We start from the raw sequence: 26,969 nt of genomic DNA, 5'->3' as shown, positions 1-26,969 counted from the left end.
AAAAATAAAACACCGGTGCCAATGGAAGTTGACTTCGCTAGGTTTAGGCAACATTCTATCTTTCCAAAAGCCCAAAATATGAGCGGAAAGGCTAAAAAAAATACGTTCGATATGTAGCAGGGGTAAGGCGCCCGAAACTGAATAACGTTGTTCAACGCGCACCTGTTTCACAAGAATCAGAAGATGGAGAAGCTCCGGAAGACGAAAAAATTTAACATATCGGAAAGACGATATTTTTGCCTACAGAATTTAGCTATGTATGCTGTATGTCATAAGCTGATGTGAAAACTTAATTTTCATAGAAGAAACATTCGTCACAGTTTTAAGTTTTATCAGGACAATTAGTGCAATCGTGGCGTATATGGAACTGTCCACATGTAGTAGCAACGCCGGCGCAATCACCAGATCTAAACGTAATTGAAAGGTGATGGCCCCTCGATATTCAGAAACTCATGTCTCCTTGTTTTCCTCATGTATCCTTATTTTCTATGTGAAAGCTCTTTACTATATCAGGATTTTCGAACAAAACCTTCAACTCAAGTATAACACATTTCCATTTTTAACAAATGGGCATACGAAATAAGCTGTAAGCTCTGTAAGCGTGACTTTGAAAGTTGTTACTAGATAAACACAACGTTAATGTGCTGCTGCTTAATTTAGAATAAAAAGATTTTTTATTTCTTAATTAAAACACAAATAAATTTACATTGATTTTGATATCATTACATCTTTCGGTTATCTCAATAAACATATATAGCTTTTAATTGCGGTTTGAGTTCGGGGGGAATGATTTGATTCGATGCTTTCGGTTGTTTGGAGACTAAACGTTTGAATCGCCCACTAAACTGCTTGCGAAGGCCTCGAAAACTACTTCTGTCATTTACCGCTCCTATAGCAACCTGAAAAGAAAAAAACTTGGGTTAATAAATATGAAAATAATGATATATTAATCGATTTTCCTATTAAAAAATCTTAAAAAAAACATTTTGATATTATCGATACAAACTATACTATTTTGTAAACCCAGATTAGAAGTCGACATAAGAGTAACAATAAGGGTGTAGATGAACACCAAAGCAAAGCAAATTCGTCGGAACTTTGTTCAAATTTAGTATTTATTTCAATGATTTGTTATTCCGGATATGCCGGGTTCACTCGTATTTGGACTAATAAATACAATCCCATAACAACTGATTATGCAGTAAACGAATTTCGGCGATCGAAAACTCATTGGACAGTAATATTTTTGTTGTTATTGTTTTAGCGATTACCTTCGTCCTGATTTAAGGAAGACGCGAAAATTAAGTTGCTTTTTGGGTCATTTAACGGGAATCTCAGGAAACAAGATGTTTTGACAGGATCGCACCAGAGGGAGAGGCATGCAGGACAAGTATTCGGTATCTTGTTCAGATATATCTACATCTACATATTTACTATACAGTGCTCATAATTCTGAGTCGAGAAGACAGTCTGTTCTGCCAGCTCCATCCCTTACGATCGTTTAGCAGACCAGAATGTCATAAATCGTGGGGCGAGTAAAAGTCGCCAAGAAAAAAAACTGTTTTCATCACGAAGTAACGGTCCACGTTTCGGGTGATATCCTGTTGCGCATAACCAGCGGGAATGTATGCGGTAAATATTTCGATAGCTAGGTCCTAATATTCTAGGCTAGTAACACTGTACAGTGCACGATGTTATGTATTATGAATGCAACGCCTTTTGGTTGTTCTCGAGTTCATGATCCATCTCTTCAGCCGCGGAGAAAGTGTTGTTTGCTCAATGTCTTAGCATTGTTAAGTTGACCGTGTCAAAAGCTTTTGACAGGTCCAACGCCACTAGGACGGTTTTCTTATAGGGTGGTTTTTGCTTAATACCATGAACTATGTGGGCGTTTACGACGCTAAGTGATGTGCACTTTACGGAAACCATGTTGATATTTCGCTAGGTTCAGGTGTTACGTGAGTGTCGGAAGCAGCAAGGCCTCAAATGTCTTCACTACTGGGAAAAGGAGAGTTATCCGGCGATAAGACTCCCCTTGGTTGGCGGGTTTCCAGGTTTCAGTAGTGGAACCACTTTTCCGATTCTCCACATATAGGGTATTTTAAGAGTGTTTAGCGACAAATTGAGTATCTTGGTGAGATATTCTACAAGTGGCGCGCAGTTTTTTTTGGCATTTGCGCAACCGTTCGGTGACATGCCCTTTAGCATTGTCAACCGGGGGGTGCAGTATAAATTGTCGGCTAAACTAGCTCGCGCACTTCTCCGGGTCCGAGGAGGCATGGCTACCGAATTGAATTTCAACCAGGGTTTGACAGGGATTTGACGGTTGACCAGAGCTTGCTCACACCAGTGGAAAGATTACTGGACTTCAAGTGCTCTACCCATTGCGTCCGCTTATAGTTGTTTACCAGTTGTCGAATCTCCAGATTGAGATCCCTTATGCGGGGATCACAGAGATCGACCTGGCGTAAGGAGTCACGCTCATTTGCTAAAACTGCCGCTTCAGCCGGGAAATTCGGGACATATTTTCAATTCGTCCGGCTGGTATGAAGCGAGCAGTAGCAGCGGTGATCACCTTGCGAAATTGACGTTCGCCAACGATAACGTCCATAGGAATGGGTAAGGTGAAGGCATTCTCGTTGCATTCTGTGAACCCGTTCCCGTTAGCTTTATTAATGTTAACATAGGTGCGGTTGTCCGCAGAAATAAAGTCAGGAGGTTTTTCAATAGAGATAATTATGGGCAGATGATCTGATGCAAGAATTAGCATAGGTCGCCAGGTTATGCAATTTATCAGACCACCGCTAGCAATGGTGATGTCCGGCAAGCTGCCTCACTGCCGTAGAGGCAATAGTCGCAGTAGTGCGCTGATAGCATGGCAAACTATGTGCAAGTTGCACTGCCGTAGAGGCAATAGTAGCAGTAGTGCGTTGACAGCATGGCGCCACATAACGTGAGTCTTAAGGCCTGAACAAGTCTTAAGATCGCTTTTTCCATTGCATGAGTTACACCTAAGCGAGGTGTACTTTGGATGGTGCCTCTTAGCGCATACGCAGTAGAAAAATACCTCAGGCCCTGGATTGGACTCGATGCCAGCACGGAGTAAGAGGATGTGGAGCAACCCTGCTGCATGGCGTTGCTCCAATGACGTACAACTAGACTTAGTACTTACCGATCTAACAGCGTTAGATAGTCGAAAGGGTAGCCATTGACCGCATGTTTAGCAAGTAAGGAAAGCTGATCGGCGAACGCCATTAAAAGCCAACAAATTTTAAAATGTTAATTTTTTGTAATGGAAGCCATTGGATTAATAAAAAATAAATAATAATTATAATTAAAATAATATTTTATTCCACAAAAAGGGAGACCCCACAATCTGCGCCAACTATCGTGGGATAAGCCTCCTCAACATCGCGTATAAGGTTCTGTCGAGCGTACTGTGTGAAAGACTAAAGCCCACCACCAACAAACTGATTGGACCTTATCAGTGTGGCTTTAGACCTGGGAAATCTACAACTGACCAGATATTCACCATGCGCCAAATCTTGGAGAAGACCCGTAAAAAGAGGATCGAAACACACCATCTATTTGTCGACTTTAAAGCTGCTTTCGACAGCACGAATAGGAGCTGCCTTTATGCCGCGATGTCTGAATTTGGTATCCCCGCAAAACTAATACGGCTGTGTAAGCTGACGTTGAGCAACACCAAAAGCTCCGTCAGGATCGGGAAGGACCTCTCCGAACCGTTCGATATCAAACGTCCCTCATCATTCCCGTCCTACTTTATGGTGCAGAAGCGTGGACGGTGTCAACATCCGATGAGACGGCACTAGGAATTTTAGAGACAAAGGTTTTGCTTTTTTCGAGACAAAGGTTTTGCGGAAGATTTATGGTCCCTAAAACATTGGCAACGGCGAATACCGCAGAAGATGGAATGATGATCTGTATGTGTTTTTCGATGACATAGACATAGTCCAGCGAATAAAAAGGCAGCGGTCCTAGAAGGCGAAATAAGAGAAAGAAACTAAGCGTTTGGTTCTGAAAGTGTGTCTAATCGGGAAGATCAGACTTAAGTGGAGGGCAGTGTAACGAAAATTATATCAGAACAAACTATAATCGACAATAGAAATCGATAACTTGCCTGATTTATCCAGACATCGATAATCGTAGATGCCAGAATGTTCGAGTGTCGATGTATTGCCAACAACCGACTATATAAGGGCTGCCGGAGGAGACAGTTGTCGAGTAAAGTGTAAACAAGTTATAAGTTGAGTTGTAAAGTAGAGTATTGAGCAGGGACCGTAAATAATGATTATCGTTCCGATTTTTAAGTAAAAAAATCAATCACTTAGACTCGTCACACAAACAAAAGGATAACGTCATTGTAATCCTTTTTGGACGATCTATCCATTTCCACCATGATTTTTTAAATACAGCTTTTTATGATTTTCATCACCGTTAATGATTAATTCTGAGTAATTTTGTAAAAAATCATAAATAATCATCATTTTTGAGCAAAATAATAAAAATAATAAATAATCATTATTTTTGAGGAAAAAGAATAAAAATCATAAATAATCATTATTTTTGATTTTTATATTTTTTGTTCACAATAAAACTCACTTTTGGATTATATGTTTGTTATTTCGTTTTTTGGTACTTTTTTTCATCATTTATGATGTTTTACAAATTACTCAAAATTAATCATTAACTGTGAAGAAAATCATAAAAATCAATATATAGTCATTATTTTGTAATTTTTATAATAAAACTTACATGAAACCAGGGACCGTTTTCTTGGGGTATGAGTGACGTGCAATTAACAATACAATTTTCTATCGGCACTATAAGGCGTGGTCCGAGAGGCGTGAAATTTTCGTAGATTCATTTTCTTATCAAGTCTCAACTATTTTCAGCTTTCGTGATAAAAATTTCGAATAAAAATTTTTAACAAACAGGCTAATACAGATATTTCAAACCTCATACGGCGCGTTAAAGGCACGCAACATAATTGGTGCCACTTATGGTAGCAGCGTAGAACTTTCGAATCGATGGAATATGTGCTGCAAGCCAATCCAGAACTATGGATGCAAACGCTGCTACATCGAACACAAATCATTTACACACCAGATAATAAGTTTAATGTCACTTTTTTACGTACAATTAAACCTTTTGCTCAACACAAGCCCGGGAAGAACTGAAACGACATGGTTAGTTGCTTTTGTAACCGTTTATCATCGCGACGTGTGTAAACTGGGTTTTGCCAATCAGCTAGAGGGCAAAGCAGTTGCAGTATTTTTTTAGAATTACCGGCGCCTCAGTTGGCCGAGCTATTAGCAGCTAAAACTCGGAAATTAAAGGATAAATTTAAGTGAATGTTTGTGATCATAGAAATTTAAAAACTTCTTGCATGTTCAATTAAGAGGACTGTTTTGATTCATTTTCACCTTGTATTGAGCAATCATAACGTTATTGTATCGCTTTACAAGGACATGGATTCTCCGAAATTAGTTCAATGGAAATACTACAGCAAGAGCATGGATATTATAACTAGAACGTTGCCCGTGTTATATTTAGAATTCCTGAAACATAAGGTAATTATTACCAACTTTAATGTTGTAAAAATTCAAATTTTACTTTATATTTTATAGAAACCCTCCTCCCAGAAATTGGATGAATCTAGTACTAGTGTAATTAATGAAAGAACAGATCCTACAACAAGTAAGGAAGGGCTAAGTTCGGGTGTAACCGAACATTTTATACTCTCGCAATTTATTTATTTGACTTTATTAATAATATATAATACACAATTTGACCCACATATTCGTCATATATATTGTATAAAGTCCATTGAAAATTGGAAACCCTAATATTAGGTTAGAAGCACCGAGGTCCTCATGTTCGATATATGGGGCATTGAAAACCTATGGTCCGATTTCGGCGATTTTTAGAATGGAGCTGCCACACAATTACTATTACTAGTACTTGTGCAAAGTTCTGCGCCGATATCTTCACTAGTGCTTACTTTATATATTGGGCCTAATCATTGAATCCGCAGCGAATAAAGATTTTCGATCGAAAATGTTCATGCAATCATTGATTCCGTCGATAAACTGCTTTACCACAAAGTGAGAACGTAAAACTGTTCTATCGACAAATGCAACAAATTTGAAAAAGTGTTTGTGCTTTTTGCTTTATTCAAAAAAAATTAAAACTGACATTTAACTATTGAAAAATTTCTTCCATAAAAATATTTAATTCTCCTGGGGCTCTTTGAGAAAATTCTTTCGCTATTTCGAGTTGGCAACTTCATATCGCTTTTAAACATTTTTAATTTATTTCTGTTAGTCCGTTTTTGTCTCTCGTCTCTAAAATACCCATTTAAAATATTTTACATAAAAACTTCCAAATGGTTTATTTCTTTTACATTTCCGCAACTCATTCACCAACTGATAGATTTCGAGCAAAATTTTCGATTTTGCGGATTCAATGATTTCGTAACTAGCAACATCTATTAGCAGCAGAATGTATTTTTTCGAGTCGGTAAGTGAGTTCAATGTGATCGTAAATTTTATTTTCGATACGGATTCAATGATTCCGACGTAAAATTTTTCGATCGAATCGAACCGTTTTTCGATCGAAACGGATTCAATGATTAGGCCCATGGTAAAGTTAAAGATTCAGATCGTCTTCAAAGTTCTGGTATATAGGAAGTAGGCGTGGTTGTCAAGCGATTTGGCCTATTTTCACAACGTGTCATTGGGATATAAGGAAACTGTTACAAACCAAGTTTCATTGAAATCGGTCGAGTAGTTCCTGAGGTATGGTTTTTTACCCATAAGTGGGCGACGCCACGCCCAGTTTCCATTTGGTAAAAAAAGCTGAGTGCAGCTTCCATCTGCCATTTCTTATGTGAAATTTAATGTTTCTGACGTTTTTCGTCAGTGAGTTAACCTACTTTTAGTAATTTTAAACCTAACCTTTGTATGGGAGGTGGGCGTGGTTATTATCCGATTTCTTTCATTTTTGGACTGTATAAGGAAATGGCTAAAAGAAACGATTGCAGCTAGTTTGGTTTATATAGCTTTATTGGTTTGCAAGATATATACAAAAAACATATTTGGGGGCGGGGTCACGCCCAATTTTTATAATAAATTACATCCAAATGTGCCCCTCCCAAATGCGATCCTATGTACCAAATTTTAAACATAATTAAATAAATTTTTTTTTCATAACTTTATTTATGGCTTAGTTATGACACTGTATATGTTTTTGGTTTTTGCCATTTTGTGGGCGTGGCCGATTTTTCCCATCTTCGAAAGCAACCTCCTCAGGGTGCCAGGGAATATGTGTTCTAAGTTTCATTAAGATATCTTAATTTTTACTCAAGTTATCGCTTGCACGGACAGACGGACAGACATCCGGACTTCAACTCCACTCGTCATCCTGATCATTTATATATATATAACCCCATATCTAACTCTTTTATTTCTTTGTGACACAAACAACCGTTATGTGAACAAAACTATAATACTCTGTGCAACATATTGCGAGAGTATAAAAACTCCTAAAGAAACCAAAAGAGTCCTCACATAATGTGCGCAGCTTACACTTCCAGGCCGCTCAGGGTATTTGACATTTGCCACTCTTCCTCCAGCCTTTGTCAGATAGCAAAAATTGTTCAACTATTCAATACGTTTTACATATGTATAATGTGTAGTAAGATATTACATTAATAAAGTAAATATAATAATAAACACCTAAATGACATGATATTTTAAATAAATATGAAATATAATTAATGATTTTGTTATTAAATTCTCATTTGGGATTTTGGTAGAACTAACCGGAAATAGCGGGTATATAGGGGCTTTTGGGTTCACAGTACTGAAAGTGCACGTGGAGTTTTCGTTCGCAGTTTTGGGTATTTCATTCGTAATAGTACCAAGAACAGTACTGAAAGTGCACATGTAGTTTTGGTTCGCACTTTTGGGTCTTTCATCCGTGATTGTACCAAGATCATTCACAGATTGTGCAAGAGGTATATATAAATTATTAAATAATGAATGTACGATAGTTTCGGGTACTTTTGTCAATTCGGCCTTAAGAATGGCATAGAAACTTTCATTGAAACTGCTTTTTATTGTATATATTTGCAAATAACATACAAAAAATAAACTCTCCTCTCTTCGTCGCCCCCTTGCCGCAACAGGAGTTGACCCATGTGAAAGAGCTCATAGGAGTTTACAAGCTGTAATATTGATTTATTTATATAGTGCGCTATTGAATTAGAATATCTATAAGTGTTTGAGCACCATTTACTATTTTCCGTGTCTGGGATTTAGTATAGCACCAGATTAAGAATATATATAATTATAGCCGAAGGAGACTTATAGTTTTCGAGATATTCGCGTTTAAAGTTTAAAAATTGTCTAATTTTAACACGTAATTTCTCGCTTTATATTGGATTTTTCATTTATGTTTTGCACTTATTATACACTTACACTTCACTACTTTCTTTCCATATGTCTATTTTATATTAATCTTTTTCTGGTCAAGCTAATACAAGTGTTAGCAAAATAAGAGACTGTCCTCGATATGATTTCAACATTTATTTTGTTAAATAAAAAAAGAGGAATTTTGGATGAATTTATATATGGTATCTACAATGTGGCAGCGCTCGTTTTCTGCATAATTGAAAACACATAAACCTTATGGCCAAATAGCCAAATGAGATTATCAATTGTCAAATGTGTTGCATTTGTTGTTGTATTACACATATTTCTCTCGCTGTCTGCCATTTTTGTTTACATTTTCATTTGATATTTCTCCTCTTCTTCGCAAAATTATCGATAAACCTAGGAATAACACCGAAAATCTAGTTGTATACAAGGAGAGAATTTTATAATCTCGGATTATCAAGAGATGAATTTTGTATGAGAAATCTCGTTTCTTAATTACAGATTATCGAGTTAAGCTCGTAAATGGAGATAATCTCGTTATATGTAAACATAGTATTAGAGTGAAAAGTGATTTTTAAAATAAGTAATTTTTGTGTAAAAAAACTTTAAATAAATGTAAAATTTGAATTTTATTGAATGTTAGTAATGTAATTTCAAATATTTGAAGCGAAAAAAGAGCGTAAAATGTGTTAAAGTGTGTGAAATTGCTTGTTGAAAATTTTAGTTTTTTGATCTTTAAAGCGGAATATCTCGAAAACTAGGCGTCTGCGGTACCTATAACCCTATATATTTTTTAATCGGGAGGACGTCCTCTTTCCAACGCCCTCAGATCGCGGCGCCAAAGTAATCGGAATTGTGCCAAAGAAATAATATATCGAATAATATGTGAACAATTATGCATGTATACATACTATTGACTACATATGTATGTACGGCACAATTCCGATTACTATGGCGACACGATCTGATTACACCGTTGGACGTTGAAGAGGACGTCTTCCCGATTCAAAAATATATAGGGTAATAGGTATCGAGATATTCCGCTTTAAAGATAAAAAATCAAAATTTTCAACTAGCTATTTCACACAATTTAATACACTTTAACACATTTTACGCACTTTTTTCACCTCAAATATATTAAATAAAACTGTAGGCGTTGCATTAAATGTACATTTTACTTGTATTATATAATTTTAAAGTCAGAATTATATGTTTCAAAAACACTTTTCACTCTCAAATTTATGTGTTTACTATTATGCGGAAAACGAGCGTTGCCACATTGTAGATACCATATATAAATTCATCCATAAATTCCTCTTTTTGCGAAAATTCCTCTTTTTTGCCAAAATTCCTCTTCTTTTATTAAACAAAATAAATTTTGAAAATCATATCGAGGACTGCCTTTTATTTTGCTAAAACTTGTATTGGCTTGACCAGAAAGGAGTTCTACGCGAAAAAACATCTGGTTTTGGCTCGACCAGGGTAATTTTTTTGAAGCGCGGCCGAAGGCCGCCAGTTCAGAAAGGAGTTCTACACGAAAAAAAAACTTTGAACACCCCGGTTTTGGCTCGACCAGGGTTATTTTGGGAAAACTTTAGTATACCGTCCCACGATTTCGGGGTTAAAATAGATATGGGCGGATAGAGGGGGATCTCCAGATCACGAATATATATAATTATTGCCGCCGCAAACTTATAGTTTCTGAGTTATTTGCAATTTAAGATTTAAAATTAACAATTTTCAACACGCTATTTCTCACTGTATATTGAATTGTTCACATATATTTTGCACTTTAAATATATTTACACTTAATTAATTTGTTTCTACATATTTATTTTTAACAAATTATATCAAAATTTGCTGTAAATAAACATTTAATTTTATGCAGAATTCTGTTTATTTGTAAAATAACAAAACGGTTGCAAGATGACAGAACATAAGTGTTGCCACATGCATCGATTAAAAATAATCAAAATGAATAAAATTCCCAAAATGAAGAAAACAAATACCCAATAAATAGTTATTAAGTAAACATTCTAACTACAAAAAAATACCAAGGTTTCAAAATTTATAAGTGCTTCAAAAAAATAACCCTGGTCGAGCCAACACCGGGGATTATCAAAGAGGTGGAATAACAAGTTCTTCCGCGTAGAACTACTTTCTGCAGAGGCGGCCTTCGGCCGCGCTTCAAAAAAATAACCCTGGTCGAGCCAACACCGGGAGTTATCAAAGAGGTGGAATAACAAGTTCTTCCGCGTAGAACTACTTTCTGCAGAGGCGGCCTTCGGCCGCGCTTCAAAAAAATAACCCTGGTCGAGCCAACACCGGGAGTTATCAAAGAGAGGGAAATGGAAAGTTTTTTCGCGTACAACTACTTTCTGCTTCAAAAAAATAACCCTGATCGAGCCAATACCGGGAGTTATCAAAGAGGTGGAATAACAAGTTCTTCCGCGTAGAACTACTTTCTGCAGAGGCGGCCTTCGGCCGCGCTTCAAAAAAATAACCCTGGTCAAGCCAACACCGGGAGTTATCAAAGAGGTGGAATAACAAGTTCTTCCGCGTAGAACTACTTTCTGCAGAGGCGGCCTTCGGCCGCGCTTCAAAAAAATAACCCTGGTCAAGCCAACACCGGGAGTTATCAAAGAGGTGGAATAACAAGTTCTTCCGCGTAGAACTACTTTCAGCAGAGGCGGCCTTCGGCCGCGCTTCAAAAAAATAACCCTGGTCAAGCCAACACCGGGAGTTATCAAAGAGGTGGAATAACAAGTTCTTCCGCGTAGAACTACTTTCTGCAGAGGCGGCCTTCGGCCGCGCTTCAAAAAAATAACCCTGGTCAAGCCAACACCGGGAGTTATCAAAGAGGTGGAATAACAAGTTCTTCCGCGTAGAACTACTTTCTGCAGAGGCGGCCTTCGGCCGCGCTTCAAAAAAATAACCCTGGTCAAGCCAACACCGGGAGTTATCAAAGAGGTGGAATAACAAGTTCTTCCGCGTAGAACTACTTTCTGCAGAGGCGGCCTTCGGCCGCGCTTCAAAAAAATAACCCTGGTCGAGCCAACACCGGGAGTTATCAAAGAGAGGGAAATGGAAAGTTTTTTCGCGTACAACTACTTTCTGCACTGGCGGCCTTTGGCCGCGCTTCAAAAAAATAACCCTGGTCGAACCAACACCGGATATTATCAAAATATGGGAAATAATAAAATAATTTACATTACACATTACATGCATTATGTTTATTGTATTTGGGATATAATCTTTCTTTTTCATTATTGTGATTCTTATAATTCGTTTACAAAATATGTGATATGGTAACACCTATTTTGTGTCAGAATGCAACCCTTTTTTATTGTAAAAATAAACAAAATTGTGCAAAAAGTAAAATGCTTATTTACAGCATATTTTAATATAATTGGTTAAAAATAAATATTTATAAACAAATGTGTGAAGTGTAAATATATTTAAAGTGCAAAATATATGTGGAAAATTCAATATACAGTGAGAAATAACGAGTTAAAAATTATTAATTTTAAATCTTAAATTGCAAATAACTCAGAAACTATAAGTTTGCGGCGGCAATAATTATATATATTCGTGATCTGGAGATCCTCCTCTATCCGCCCATATCCATTTTAACCCCGAAATCGTGGGACGGTATACTAAAGCCGACCCGTTATTTTTTTTAAAGCGCGGCCAAAGGCCGTCAGTGCAGAAAGGAGTTCTACGCGAAAAAAACTTTGGACACCCCGGTTTTGGCTCGACCAGGGTTATTTTTTAAAGCGCGGCCGAAGGACGCCAGTGCAGAAAGGAGTTCTACACGAAAAAAACTTCGGACATCCCTCGAAAGATTTTTTATATACATCCTTGATGCAGAAGAGAGTTCTACAACCAAAAACTTTGATATGCTAATACATAAATAAAACACGTTCATTTAAAAATATATCATCTATGGTTTCTAACATGTGGCAACGCTCGTTTTCCACATAATTGTAAACACAGAAACCTTTTCAGCTATTAGTGTGCTAAGTGTTTTTTAAAATAAGTACTTTTGGCTTAAAAAATCTTAAATAAATCTATATTTTGAATTAAATTGAATGTTAATAGTGTAATTTTCAATATGTGAAGTAAAAAATGTGAAAAAATAGTTTTACAGTGTGTAAAATTCCATGTGTTACTTATAGAAAAAATTGGATTTTAAAAATGAATATTTTAAAAACTATACGTCCAATCAAGAATATTTATATATATTCCTATACCGATCGGAGTCAAACCCCGACCGCCAAAGTAATCGGAATCGTGCCGTATGTACTATGTATTTCAACATTTTACTTACATTATCAATATTATTGTTGATATTTCGCGTAGGAAGTATTGGTGGAAATATCCGTTTATTGCTGATAGATATTATTTCTTTAGGCTGATTAATATTAGTTGTAATACCACTAGTTCGTATAAACGAGACATGCTTGCTGTCGATGAACATGTTTTTACCAGAAGAGAGTTCTCGAGTAATATTTACGTTAGGGGGCATTTCAACTAATTTTTTATGGGTATTTTCATCGTAGTAAGTATTATAGGTAGAAATATTTGGACCAATGTTCCCTTTTAATTTATAATACTCTTCTTCCGTAACTGCAATACACGCTAGCTCATGTTTATGTAAGTTATTATCGTAATTCATTGCCGACATAATTTTATAATTCCCAAACATTTCATAATGTATATAAGTACATAAGTATATTAAATTCCACTATATTTTAGAAATTTATTAAATGTGCACGCAAGCCTAATTTAATATTTATCTTTTAATTTTACCGATATTTTATTTAAATATCTACAATTCGAAACATAAATTAAAATGATTTATTGCCTTAACATAAGCAAGGAAAGTTATATACATATTTATAAATGTTTCTTTTTTTTTAATAAAACAGCAAGTTAGTAAACCATCGCTAACTATGTATATCCCACAAGCTAATACATCACATCATACACTTTTTTATAGTTAATAACTAATAACATTACTCGCAAGTATGTTATAAAAACAATTTATTTAGCAAGTAAATTAATTTCTGACTTTACAATTTATCAATGAAAACTTATTTAGACGAATGATACAATTTAATTCATATCGACTATTGCAAAAATAGCTAACGAGAAACGACTATGAAGCTGTGTTTACACACAAATACTTTTGTAGATTAATTTCGATAACTTACCTTTGCTGTTGTCCATTCCCTACAAGACCATTTTATAAACATACAAGTAGCAAAAGAATCAGCTGGATAACGTGAAATTTTTCACAGCTGAGATCACCTGTTCGATTTACTACGTATTTCGACACAGAATTTTAAATAAACGCACTACAAAATGGCAATATTTTTGTGCATTTGGAAGGAAAATATTAATGGAAAACATCACTCATAACAAAAGTTAATTGGGTTTATATTGCTCTTCCTCACCATATCTGGGGTTGCAATAACGGTGCGTTACGGAATACTTTACTTTTACAAGTCATTACACAAATATTTGCGAAATATTTTAGAAAAATTTGTAAACATTTAATATTTTGATACAAAAAATAAAAATGTGATCAAAACCATATAATTTATTCTTTATTATTTAAAATAAATGAAAAATATTTAAAAAATTACTAATAATTTACCCTACAAGACGGAGCTAACTCATACACCACTACACATGCAAAGTTTTTCAGCTTTCATCAGCACTTACGATAGTAACTATCCAGATAGCATTGAGTTGATTGTATGGTGATTTACGTATCATTATTGATTGTTCTTGGTGATTGTTTTTTGATAAATTTGCCGATTACAATAACAAAATGTATAAGTATCAAAAAACGCTCAACAAGTTGATTAAATATCAATTGTGTTGTTTCGTGATCCCGTTATGAGTATACAGTTAACAACATCAAAATATTTATTTTTGTGACAAAATAATGCATGCATTTCTCACTTCCATATAGTTCATCTCCAAAGCAACAGCTCTCTAGTGCGTGAAATAAAGAAAATAAAACATAATTTTAAAGTAATTAATTAAAATAGCTTATTAATTCAAATGAAGGAGCTAAAGGAAGAAAACAAAATAAATTTGTTGAAGCTAAAATTGTTAAGGAAGTTATTGCGGTCAAATTGGAAAACAGGGGAAACCCCTCTGAAAGTCAAAGCCCACAATTCGACCAACTACCATTTTACCGATTTCGAAGCACAGCTTTTACAAAAGCCAGAGTTATTGGAGAAATTTGTATGTATAATGCTTGTTATGTTATGTTGCTTTTACCAGTTACAAATGTATTAAGAAGACTGGGGATGAAGCGTCAACCCCTTTTCCAAGAGCAGCAATCAGGCGTATTTTTTCACACGAGTTGGCAATGTCTTTTTCGTGGAGGGGCACGGCAGATAAGCCAAGCGCGGAAAAATGTTTCGTTACAACAATAATAAAAAGTAATATTATTTTATATTGTATTAATTCTTTCAACAATAACTACAATTCTTTCCTCTTTCTATAGATATTTGCCATGAAATGTTTCAAGTGGACGAAAAAGCCGTTAGATCAACGCTACAAAAACATTTCGTTTATGCAAAAGAAAGAGTAAAAGAACGCCGTATACCTTTGTCTGAAAATAAATGATTGTATTGAGCATGAGCAGGAAAAACATGTTAATGAATTAGTTTAAAATATAAATGAATTTCAATTTAAAAATAAACCAAAAAATGAATATTGATTAATAAGATGACTGAAAACTGACTGGAAAAAACAATCGAAATTAATAATAAAATGACTGTAAATTGACTAGAAATTCATTAAGAAATGACTGGAAAAAACAATCGAAATTTATAATAAAATGACTGAAAATTTACTAGAAAATCATTGAGAAATGACTGGAAAAAACAATCGAAATTTATAATAAAATGACTGGAAATTGACCCTGAAAATGACTCAATCAAAATCATTCAGTTTTGTTCGACCATTTTCTCCCGAGGGAACAGTCAATTTACAATGAATATTGATATAGAAATTGACTGTTCCCTATACATTTTTCTATTGAAAATGAGTAATTTTCCATTAAAAATTTATAGTGTAACGGATTTCCAAAATCTGTCGTTCACTCTAAAACTCTAACCTGAGTTCGATCACTGGATTGTCAAATAAAAGTCATACTTTAATGACTATACACTAATCTTTATTTCTAAAGCTCCAGTTACCGATGCTTGACTTGACTCAGCTTCGAAAAATTTGGCTTGGAAAACTTAGATGCAGTTATACTTCACACAACTTCAACTTCAGCTGTTATTATTATAGTTTCTGGGTAGAGTTGCCAGATGTTCAGATTTAGCTTTAAAACTAAGTTTTTTAAATTAAAATATCACCAAGATTAAAGATTTTAAAACTATTATACAAAAAAACTTCACTATTAGGAAATCTGTGAACACGTTAAGATTTTCTGTTTGAAAGAAAACTCTTTAATAAATACATATTTGAATATAGCTTTGAGCAGAATAGCACAAAAGAAACGTGCACGCGTAGTTCAGTTTTTCGATATTTTGAATTGTTAGAAGATGTAATAAATTGGAGCCAGCCAAGCGTATAAATGATAGGTGAATAAATAATTTATTCAAATTGTATTTGAACATTTACAATCAATTTTTCATTACATAAATTCGCAAAATATTTTTTTCTGAGCAGATCACCACAAATTCTTTCAGAGATTCGCAATAGTTATGTTTCTGTTGCAAAAATTATCCTCATATGGAACCTATTTGATTTGATTTGTTTATTGCACTTAAAGTTAAACAAGTATTTGCGTTATAAATAAAATAAAAGATTTTTTTATTAAACACATTAAAAAATAATTGTTGTGAAAAGGGTATTTTCCTCTGAATTATCTAATTTTTTCTTTATTTGAAGATTTATAAATATTAAAGATTAGAATTTTAACATATTTAATTTTAAACGAAAACATTCAGGCAACACTGGAATAGTGTCATAGTGAGAATGAAAAGAGAAGCAGTGAGAGAGGGAGAGCAGTACAAATGTCAACGTAACTTAGAGTTCTAAATTCAACAGACTTTCAAGTCAAGTCATGCGTTCGGTAATCAAATACATGCAAGGCCCATTAAACGGATCTTTTATGTGACAGTTATCAAGTCTCTCAAGGTCAAGTCAAGTATCGGTAACTGGAGCTTAATTCCTTATAACTTAACACTTTATTACTCAATACTCTACTTTAACCCTCCAACTTATAGCTTGTTTACACTTTGCTCGACAACTCTCATATTAGAACTGTGTCTTGCTGCCAGTCCGGCAGCCCTTATATAGTCGATTGTAAGCGATACATCGGCACTCGAACATTCTGGCAACTACGAATATCGATGTCTAGATACATCAGGAAATTGATCGATTTCGATTGTCAATTCTGGTTTGTTCTAGTGCCATTTTCGTTACAATAGTAAATACTGGCTGGGTATTTGTCGTTAAATGGCACTCTCGATAGTTAGAATGGCATCATTCATTAACCCTGTATTTTGTATGTATAAGAGAGAGATACACGTACTACAATGAACCGATCAAAATCTCCGCCATGGCCGCCATTCAAATGAAAAAAAAAAATTTGAAGTGAGTGGATGTAAGAGCGTATTAATAATTTGTTACTGATATTATTTTATATTTATACTCTCGCAACAAATGTTGCTAAAGAGAGTATTATAGTTTTGTTCACATAACGGTTGTTTGTAACACCCAAAACTAAACGAGTTAGATATAGGGTTATATATACCAAAGTGATCAGGGTGAAGAGTGGAGTTCAAATCCGAATGTCTGTCTGTCCGTCCGTCCGTCCGTCTGTGCAAGCTGTAACTTGAGTAAAAATTAAGATATCTTGATGAAACTTGGCACACTTATTTCTTGGCACCATAGGAAGGTTGCTTTCGAAAATGAGCAAAATCGGACCACTGCCACGCCAACAAAATGGCGAAAACCGAAAACACATAAATTGCCATAACTAAGCCATAAATAAAGCTATGGAAATAAAATTTGGTATGAAGGATCGTACTATTAAGGGGCATATTTGGATGTAATTTTTTTGGGGATGTGGGCGTGGCCCCGCCCCCTACTAAGTTTTTTGTACATATATCGCAAACCAATAGAGCTATATAAACCAAACTTTCTGCAGTCGTTTTTTTTTAGCTACTTCCCAATACAGTCCAAAAATGAAATAAATCGGATAATAACCACGCCCACCTCCCATACAAAAGTTAGGTTGAAAATTACAAAAAGTGGGATAACTCACTAACGAACAACGTCAGAAACACTAAATTTCACATAAGAAATCGCCCACTTATGGGTCAAAAACCATATCTCAGGAACTACTCGACCGATTTCAGTGAAACTTGGTTTGTAATAGTTTGCTTACATCCCAATGATATGTTGTGAAAATAGGTCAAATCGCTTCACAACCACGCCTACTTCCTATATACCAGAACTTTGAAGACAATCTGAATCGTTTACTTTACAATATATAAAGTAAGCACTAGTGAAGATATCGGTGCCGAACTTTGCACAAATACTATGTTAATAGTGTGGCAGCCCTATTCTAAAAATCGCCGAAATTGGACCATAGGTTTTTAAGGCCCCATATATCGAACACGAGGACCTCGGTGCTTCTAACCTAATATTATGGTTTCCAACTTTCAATGGACTTTGTGTATTATATAATATAAATAAAGTTAAATAAATAAATTGCGAGAGTATAAAATGTTCGGTTACACCCGAACTTAGCCCTTCCTTACTTGTTATAGTAAATTTTGTCTTTACAGAGCGGTACTATGGTTGACTGGATACTGCAGCTTATTTCAAAGGAATATAACTGCAGAAAATTGTTTTGGAAAGCAAAGCCAGCTGCAACGCACATCTGGTGCGTACATGCAAAACTAAAAAGAGAAGCAGAACAAGGATTTTGCCACTTTAGGCAGATGGGTGAGTTGTTAATTTAAAACCTTATATATGTATATACTAAACATAAAATCTTTTGATAGAATATACTTTTATCTTTTTATTATCCTTTTCAGATATTTGCAAACTTCGGAGGAAAAACTAAAGTTTAAGCTGAATACCTATACTCCTGGTTTGATTTGTTAATCTAGAGCTACTTGTGTTATTGTAACGGATTTCCAAAATCTGTCGTTTACTCTAAAACTCTACCCTGAGTTCGATCACTGGATTGTCAAATAAAAGTCACACATTAATGGCTACACAGTAATCATTATTTATAATTCCTTATAACTTAACACTTTATTACTCAATACTCTACTTTACAACTCTAACTTATAGCTTGTTTACACTTTACTCGACAACTCTCTTATTAGAACTGTGTCTTGCTGCCAGTCCGGCAGCCCTTATATAGTCGATTGTAAGCGATACATCGGCAGTCGAATATTCTGGCAACTACGAATATCGATGTCTAGATACATCTGGCAAGTTATCAATTTCGATATTCAGTTCTAGTTTGTTCTGGTGCCATTTTCGTTACACTGCCCTCCACTTAACTCTGATCGTCTCGATTAGACATACTTCCAGAATCAAACGCTTAGCATTTCTTTCGTTAATCTCATATTCTAGGACTCCGTCGTCCTCCTTCACATTTCTTTCTCCTTTGGCTTTAATCCTAAACCTTAAATTATTCCGTAACCAAAAATAATACTCGCAGTCTCTACGCCGTTGATTCCTGGCAGCAGGCCGATAAGCCAGGAATATGGATATATGGACATTCTCTGTACCTGTGGTGATACCTGTCCAAAAGCTTTCTAAAATGCTCTTCCAAGTTTCGGCTGAATCTTTCCACCATGATATCGGATCGTGGATGTGATGCTGCTTCAAATATTTTCCGGACACATTGCTTCTGGCACATCTCCCAACTTTTGATGTCCACGTCCACCATCTCGTCAGTCTCTTGGCTTAAAATTGGGTATTTCTCCGTCCTAGCCATCAAACCGCTCCTGTTTCCCGATCTGCTGGTAGGTAATGGACCAGCTACAACCATGGCAAATTGCTCAAATGGCGTTCCCGAACTGTACTGCTTCATCTGACCATGACTCTTGGAACTCGACACCTCATTTGCAAAGCAATCTCCCATTAATTTACGACAACCAACCCAACAAAACTGAGTCCTCAACCTTCCCAAGGTTTCCGTGATTCTTATGTGCACTTCACTTGGACCTTTGTGCATCTCGTATCGAACTTTAGGTAATCTCTCATTCCGACCAACCATGAAAGATCGGGAGATTTGTCCTTCTTTACTTTTCCATACCCGATATAAGCATCCAGCCACTATCTTGAAACTTTTGCACTGTGCCTTTGTGATTGGACGTTTTGCAGCTATTTCTTCTTTCTTTGGACGTTTCACACCTGGAGGCCCATGTTGTTGAGAGTCTTCTTCCTTCCGGTCACAATCTTTTGTCCATGACATGTCTGTCTCCTCTGAGATCCCCTGCGTCGATTTATGCACCTCCTGTTCCTTCAACTGTGTCAACACCTGTGCTGAAACCTGCGATGGTATACACTCTCCATGCACTTCCAGCTGTGTTGACACCTCTTCTCTTTGTAAGGATGCCTCCATTTGTTCTGTTATTTGGGACAACTTTGTTGTTAAGCGTATCTCCCATTCTTTCATTCGCGTTGACCAACGCGTGTCCTGTTCTTCCATTCGCGTTGCCCAACGCGCGTCCTGCGCTTCACACTGTAATTGCTGCTGGGAAACTATCTGAGACATTGTAGACAAAATCATTTTCATGTCCATTACTCCTGACGAACATGGAGTCTCTTTCTTTTCCTCAATTTTTGTTGTCGATTCCTCTAACAGCGATTCAAAAACAAATTCGTCCACGTTGATGTTGTCTTCTTCCATGGCCTCTCGCAAACGGGCTTGTAACTCAGCTTTCAACCCATTCGTTGCTAAGCCTCGTTGTTCCAACTTCTTTTTGAGTTGTGGTATCTAGATACATCTGGCAAGTTATCGATTTCGATAGTCAGTTCTAGTTTGTTCTGGTGCCATTTTCGTTACATTATTATGTTTAGGGTTATTGCCAAACTGTTGGTTTTGATATGGTAGGTTATGAATATTTTCGACACTGGTAGAATAAGGTCTAATTGAACTATTGTTTTCTCTATTGTTATAAAAAAATTGTCGTTTGTATCTATTACTGTTCGAATCATTTGGGAATTGGTTTATTTGAGTGTTTACATTGTTATCGTCGTTGCTGAATTTACCTCTACTATTTGAGTTAAAATAGTTTTACTCTGTTGGCCCAAACTGTGTATAATTTTGGTGTCTTGCATCTATTATAATTTTGAAAGCATCTTTTAAAGTGACAGGATTTCTCGAATAAATCATGGTGCGGGTTGGTTCTGGAAGATGGTCTTTAAATGTTTTAAGCGCAATTCTATTAATTTCTTCTATTGAATCTTATTTGCAATTTTGTTTATTTTATAATAATAGTTTTCGATTGTACCCTGTAATGCACCAGTTTTCAAATTATCCATTAAATCGTTATTGGAATATTTCTCGCCAAAATTAGCTGTAAGAATTGATTTTAAAATAGGCCATGTAACCAAATATAACATTTCTGTTATTTGTATCAAACTCTGTTATTGACGGTATAATATTTTCGACTTATTCTATAAAATCTGGCAATTGATTTGGATCGTTGCCATCAAAATTTTCTTTGTTTTTAATACACGTTAACACCAGATTAAATCTGCTTATTTCCAAGGTATCCATATTTGTAATAAGTAGGTATTAATGTAAATGAAAATTCTTAAAATGTAATTAACTTAATGATTATATATGTATTGTCTAAATATATTTACTTGTAAGTTATTAGTAAAGAGCTGGTATATTTGCATGTTACCAACGGTTTATGTATACTTACGTTGCTAATGTGGTTGCTACCAGAACACTTGCAATGTTGTTGCAGCTTCACGGCGGCCAACGCAGTTGTCTATTTGTTTCAAGGGGTCACCTTGTTTTGCCCAGGAATCACCTTACCTTGGTTGCCCTTGAGTTTTAAATGTCCTTGACGAGACGTGATCGTTATGCTGTCTTGTGGTTCCCGTTGCTTTGCCTAGGGGCCACCGTCAACCACACATATAAGGGAATTTACAAGTTTTATAAAGTCATAAATTTAAAATACACCTATAACTTCCAACAAACTTTTGAGCTTATTTTATTTCACTGCTTTGAAAATGTTTAGTTTTTTATACTTTTTAATTTTTTTTATACATGTATCACTTTTGTTCAATCAAAAAAAGTCTATTTATCTTAACAAAATTACGTATATATTTTATTTATAAATATATGTATTAAGAATTTTAAAATTTGACTCTGGTCAAAAATATTATTCTTAATAACAGGTTTTCCTCGTCGCCAATAATATTCTTAAAAGAAACACGCTTCTTCGGTGTCAGTCCAAAAACTAAAACTAATTTATTACATCAAATTATTACAAGCTTAATCTAGGTTCTCTTAAATATAGCTTACTACTAATCGCAATAAATAAATGTTGAACTCTCTCATCCTTTCCTTAATGTTAACTGTTACATTGTTATATACGTACATATGGATGTTATTATATTATATGTATATATATAGAAAGATATATATATATATAGAGAGAGAGAGAGAGAGAAAGAAATATATGGGTGATTCTACGATAAGAGGCAACTTGTGTGGCAAGTGTATTAAATAATATGACAAATTACTGCATAATTAAAACATTTTTTTCTCGAATTCCTTACATAGTCCAAAAAAGTCTCTCCCCTGGCTTGTCTCGATGCTACTTTTTATTTAACTTTTGGACAATACATATATTTCTTGTATGAGATGCTAAACCTAAACTAAGTTCAATCGGAAGTAAAATAATCAAAATTAGTTAGTGTTAAATAAAAAACAAAATTATTTTGTTTATTTCGTATAATTTTTTAAATTAACTTTTGTCCCGATTTTTTTATGTATCTACCCTGCCAAATTTTGTTCCTTTTGTACGACATAAATTCAAAGACGATCGCATTGAAAAAAGTGCTCATGGGCTCATTTCAGCCTAAAGTTAACAATACTAATCGCGAAATCCGTTTGAGCGCTGTAGTTTTTTAGTTAATGCGGCCCTTTCGTGCGGTGTACTGGATTCGAAAACTGATTTTGTCTCTCCCCTGGCAATTCATATAACGTATACTATTAATTTAATTTATTTGCCTTTATTGTCCTAAGTTACTAATACTGTGATAATTAAAGTGAAGTATATAATAATCCCAAAATATAAATCAATCAATTAAAACAATTAAATTTTTCATGAAAACGTCTCTCCCCTGTCGTATTTCCCCTGGCAAAATAACTTCCAGGGGAGAGAGTTAGAAACCAGGGGAGATACTATTCATCATGACACCCGGACCGGAAGTCGTGAGCTGCTTGAGTCTTGATACTTTCTTGCGTGAGCTTCTGAACATGACCCCTTCCCCACCTCCAGCCATCACCAGCATCAACAAAACCAAAAATATTAGCCTCGCACTCGAACGCAGAATCGCTCTTACCAACAGATGCTAGTTTGGACTGAGTGGACATTTAAATGTTAAAGTCCTCTCTCGATGAACCAAAACCAAACTCTACAAGTCCCTTATCATCCCCGTTCTGCTTTATGGTGCAGAAGCATGGACGATGTCAACATCCGATGAGACGGCGCAAGGAGTTTTCGAGAAAAAGATGGATTGATGGAACGATGAGCTATACGACGACACTGACATATGTATTATAGTTCAGAGAATAAAAAGACAGAGGCTACGTTCGCAAGGTCATGTTGTTCGAATGACGAAAGCGCTTCAGCTTGGAAAGTGTTCGATGCAGTACCCGCTGGTGGAAGCAGAGGAACAGTAAGCCCTCCATTCCGTAGGAAAAACCAGGTTAAAAGTGACTTGGTTTATATTGGTATTTCCAATTCGCGCCAAACAGCAAAAAGGAGAGATGACTAACGCGTTCAAATAGATTCGCCTATAATCGCATAAACGGTGCATATGCCAAATAATATCAGGTTGGCCAGACTTTTCCCATGCCAAAACTTCTTTTGAAAGAGCAGAGGATATATTTAAAAAGTCAGAAATGTTTTTGAAAGATCTTAAGATTTTGTATTTAATATTTGTTTCGTTTATTTATGATAAAGAGTGAATTTATTGATTTGTTATATTAATTTTAGGGTTTATTCATATAGGAAATAGAGTACCTTTAATTTGTTATACTATTTTAAATTAATTTTTTGCTTTTGGTAAAATAATTATCTACCATAAACTTTACGTCTCTCCTCTGGCCGATGTATTTACCCTGGTTGTCGAAAAAGTAATAAAATATGTATTAAGTGACTTGCCCTTACGTGAGAAGATAAATAAAAGGGACAAAAATCTTAATATAGAGGTTTCATGAAAAAATTCCAAAGTATTTCTTTAGCCGTTTTCTCTATGCAATTGAAACCTCTTATCGTAGAATCATCCATATATATGTATATATATATATATATACTAAACATAAAATCTTTTGTTAGAATATACTTTTATCTCTTTATTATCCTTTTCAGATATTTGCAAACTTCGGAAGAAAAACTAAATCTTAAGCTGGATACCATCCATATACTCATATATAGTAAGGTAGCTATACTTGGTATGGGTGCGGGGAATCCTACCAGCAGTTCTTCAAGACATACAACGGCAATCGCTCATCAATCGTACATTACAAATTCGACGTATGATGGAAGTAACAAAAATCATGCACCTAGAAATACAACACAAAATATGCTACAACAACAGGTATTATTGAAACGAATTTAATTGCAAAACTAAAACAAAACAACAATTTTGATATTCTTATTATTTAACAGAGTTGGTATTGGTTTGGTTGGGCCATCCATAAATTACGTCACTCCTTGAAGGTCGGGGAGGGTATCATTCAGAAGTGACATTGTGTGACAAGGGGCAGGGGGGAGCTTTGTGACATCACATTTCAAAGTTTAGGGCAATATCGTTTCCCGCTCTTCTGCGCTCCTAGGTGCTAGACGACTGGCTGCTCTGTACCACGCCGATCACGCAGCAGCATAATTAAGTATCTATTATTTCTTAACTAGTCATTCGTTGTCTCTGTACTTTAATATATAACTAAATTTTGATTTTATTAAAGATTATTCAATAAATATAAGAATAAATAGAATAACCTATTTTTTATTTTATGATAAATCCACAAAATTGGAAAATGGGTGACGTCACGTCAGGGGGGTGGAGTTAGTTCAAAATGTGACAACTTGTGACAAGGAGGGGTTAAAAAGTCCTTAAATTCGTGTGATGTAATTTATGGATGACTCCTAAATGATATAACAAGTAAATAAAAGTAAAATCGCACATCGCAACAGGCAAATAACAATATTTTAATTATTTCTAACTAACTTTAAATACTTTTCAGGCATCGGATGATGTACTAAAAATTTCAATGACATAAATTTTGTAGTATGACACGGCAACTCGACATTGTAGTTTTGGGACTTTTTTAGCACAATGCAACCCGCGCGAAGTGGACTAGCCCCATGTGCATAGAAATGTCAAAATCACTGCGAAAATGAAGATTTTGCAGTTAAATTTAAATCATTGCGTCGCAGCACAAGAACTACTAAAACAGTTGCTGTTAGAGAATATTATCGATATTGCCTTATTGAGCGAACAATATACTCAGTGCTCAAGCACTTGGTTCACTGACATAAGTGGCAAGGCGGCAATATGGTCCTGTAAAGGAAAATCTTTCTCATCATGATCCAGAGGAGCTCAAACTGGTTTCACCTGGCATAATATATGTATATGGTATTTATTTTGTAAGCTGCAATGCTCGCCCCAGCGCATCATCCATGGAAATCGGAAACTTTCTCTAGAAATTAGAGGCAAAACGCCTATAATAATAGCAGGCGATTTTAATGCATGGTCTACTGCTGGGTGTAGCAGAAGTACAAACCATGGTGGGCGCTTAATTCTAGAATTCTTGAGTCAAACTAACCTTACGTTAATAAATAATGGTATAAAAAACACATACAAAAAGGAAATAAAGGTTCTATAATAGACCTTATGTTTGCAAATGACGCACTTAGCAGACAAATTAAGAGGGATGTGTCAGACATGTTCACAAATAGTGATCACATGGCTATCATTACTGAAGTTTTAGTGTTCCGAGAAATGGAACCCCTGAGAGGAAACACTTCTCAGAAATGTAGCTGGAAGCAAAACGAGTTCGACACTGATGTTTTCGAGATAGTCTGGAGTGCAGTAAAGGCACCAGGCGAAGACGCCACCCACTTAGTAAACGCAATCCGAATGACAAAATATCACAACAAACAACGTCCAGTATATTGGTGGAATGATGAAATTGCCACGCTGAGGAAGCTTTGTCATTCAGTTAGACGTCGCCCACAGCGCAACCAGGGTAGAGAAACCGAAGGTATCCTTGGAGAAACATTTAAAAGACATAAGAAGCTCTTGAAGTCAGCCATCGCCCGCAGCAAAAAGTCCTGCTTTGAAAGCTCTGAAATGAAGCAAATATTGATCTCTGGTGAACTGCATACAAAATCCGTATGTCGAAGTTGAAAAATAAGTCGCAGTAACCTAAAAGCGCCCAAGAAACCGGCGGACTATCAGAGTGACAATACGACTTCATAAAAAAGAGATTCACTATCGACGCACTAAGACAAGTCGTTGACACTACATAATGTGCATTAAGTGGCAAAAGATGGAAAGTGGTACAAAAGAATATTGTGCGCTGATTACCTTGGATGTAAAGAATGCGAAAGGATATATAAGGCTCTGTTTTAGGTCCGCTTTTATGGAACCTCGTGTATGACGGTGTGCTGAGAAAATAACAACCAAAAAATGTAAAACTAGTTGCGGACGCGGACGATCCACTACGAGTAGTAGTCGGTAAACAGCTCGGTGACCTTCAAAATAAATGTAATGAGTGTATAAATGGACTGCGTCAATGGTTCTCTTCCATGAGCTGGGAACTCACTGAGCACAAAACAAAAATATTGCTTATTAGTACCAGGAAAAATGAAAAAATAACAATAACTTTTGGGGAGTGTGCGATTATTTCACTGCCACAGTTTAAGTATTTAGGGGTAATATAACTCTAAGCTTAAATTCGAGGAGAAGCAAATAAAATTTATAATGCCTTATCAAGAATGATGGCAAATAGTGGCTGCGTGCGTTCCAGCCAGGGATTTCTAATTTCAAAAGCCATGAGCTCTTAAATATTGAATGCGGCCCCAATATGGGTCCAGGCGCTAGAGATAAAGGCGCATGCGAAACCAAAAAATGCTGTACATCGACTCTCAACAATAAGAGTAATAAGTTCTTTCCGAACTATATCCAGCGAAGCAGCTGAAGTACTGGCAAGTATGCCGCCTATAGACATCCATGGTGACGAAT

The 26,969-nt window shown here is 35.6% G+C and overlaps 2 protein-coding genes across 6 annotated transcripts; one reads left to right on the top strand and one right to left on the bottom strand.

Annotated features, from left to right (window-relative positions):
• Window positions 1–642: 642 nt before the first annotated feature.
• Window positions 643–13,584, bottom strand: LOC105220324 (uncharacterized). Of its 2 annotated transcripts, none has more exons than XM_054225518.1 (3): window positions 13,453–13,584; window positions 12,793–13,103; window positions 643–899 (listed from the first exon to the last, which is right to left on the bottom strand). In XM_054225518.1, exons 2-3 carry the CDS (start codon window positions 12,988–12,990, stop codon window positions 741–743), a joined length of 357 nt encoding a protein of 118 aa, XP_054081493.1. In that variant the 5' UTR covers window positions 12,991–13,103; window positions 13,453–13,584; the 3' UTR covers window positions 643–740. The 2 variants fall into 2 exon arrangements, with proteins under 2 accessions (XP_054081493.1, XP_054081492.1); XM_054225517.1 differs by having other exon boundaries at window positions 12,793–13,209; window positions 13,453–13,572.
• On the top strand, window positions 12,369–24,720 carry LOC105220325 (uncharacterized). 4 transcript variants are annotated; one of them, XR_008470028.1, is made up of 8 exons: window positions 12,370–12,760; window positions 14,446–14,723; window positions 14,782–14,923; window positions 14,989–17,096; window positions 18,296–18,455; window positions 18,548–18,734; window positions 24,092–24,320; window positions 24,392–24,720. XR_008470028.1 is itself a non-coding variant. In XM_054225520.1 (5 exons), exons 3-5 carry the CDS (start codon window positions 18,724–18,726, stop codon window positions 24,467–24,469), a joined length of 318 nt encoding a protein of 105 aa, XP_054081495.1. In that variant the 5' UTR covers window positions 16,854–17,096; window positions 18,296–18,455; window positions 18,548–18,723; the 3' UTR covers window positions 24,470–24,720. The 4 variants fall into 4 exon arrangements, 1 of the variants encoding a protein (XP_054081495.1); XR_008470029.1 differs by lacking the exon at window positions 14,446–14,723 and having other exon boundaries at window positions 12,369–12,760; window positions 14,763–14,923; XR_008470030.1 differs by lacking the exons at window positions 14,446–14,723; window positions 14,782–14,923; window positions 14,989–17,096 and having other exon boundaries at window positions 12,440–12,760.
• Window positions 24,721–26,969: the final 2,249 nt, after the last annotated feature.

The sequence above is a fragment of the Zeugodacus cucurbitae genome, chromosome 2, assembly GCF_028554725.1.
Source record: "Zeugodacus cucurbitae isolate PBARC_wt_2022May chromosome 2, idZeuCucr1.2, whole genome shotgun sequence".
NCBI lineage: Eukaryota > Metazoa > Arthropoda > Insecta > Diptera > Tephritidae > Zeugodacus > Zeugodacus cucurbitae.
The sequence above is the reverse complement of the archived record's forward strand: the minus strand, read 5'-3'. Positions and strand labels throughout refer to the sequence as shown.

Bases quoted from the DNA above. Each gene is read 5' to 3' on its own strand.
- LOC105220324 (XM_054225517.1), bottom strand. From the start codon at position 13,170: ATGTTTGGGAATTATAAAATTATGTCGGCAATGAATTACGATAATAAC. The intron at 900-12,792 runs GTAAGTAAAATG...TTTTCTTTTCAG, and splicing joins TCAACAATAATATTGATAAT to GTTGCTATAGGAGCGGTAAA.
- LOC105220325 (XM_054225520.1), top strand. The intron at 24,321-24,391 runs GTATTATTGAAA...ATTATTTAACAG, and splicing joins AAAATATGCTACAACAACAG to AGTTGGTATTGGTTTGGTTG.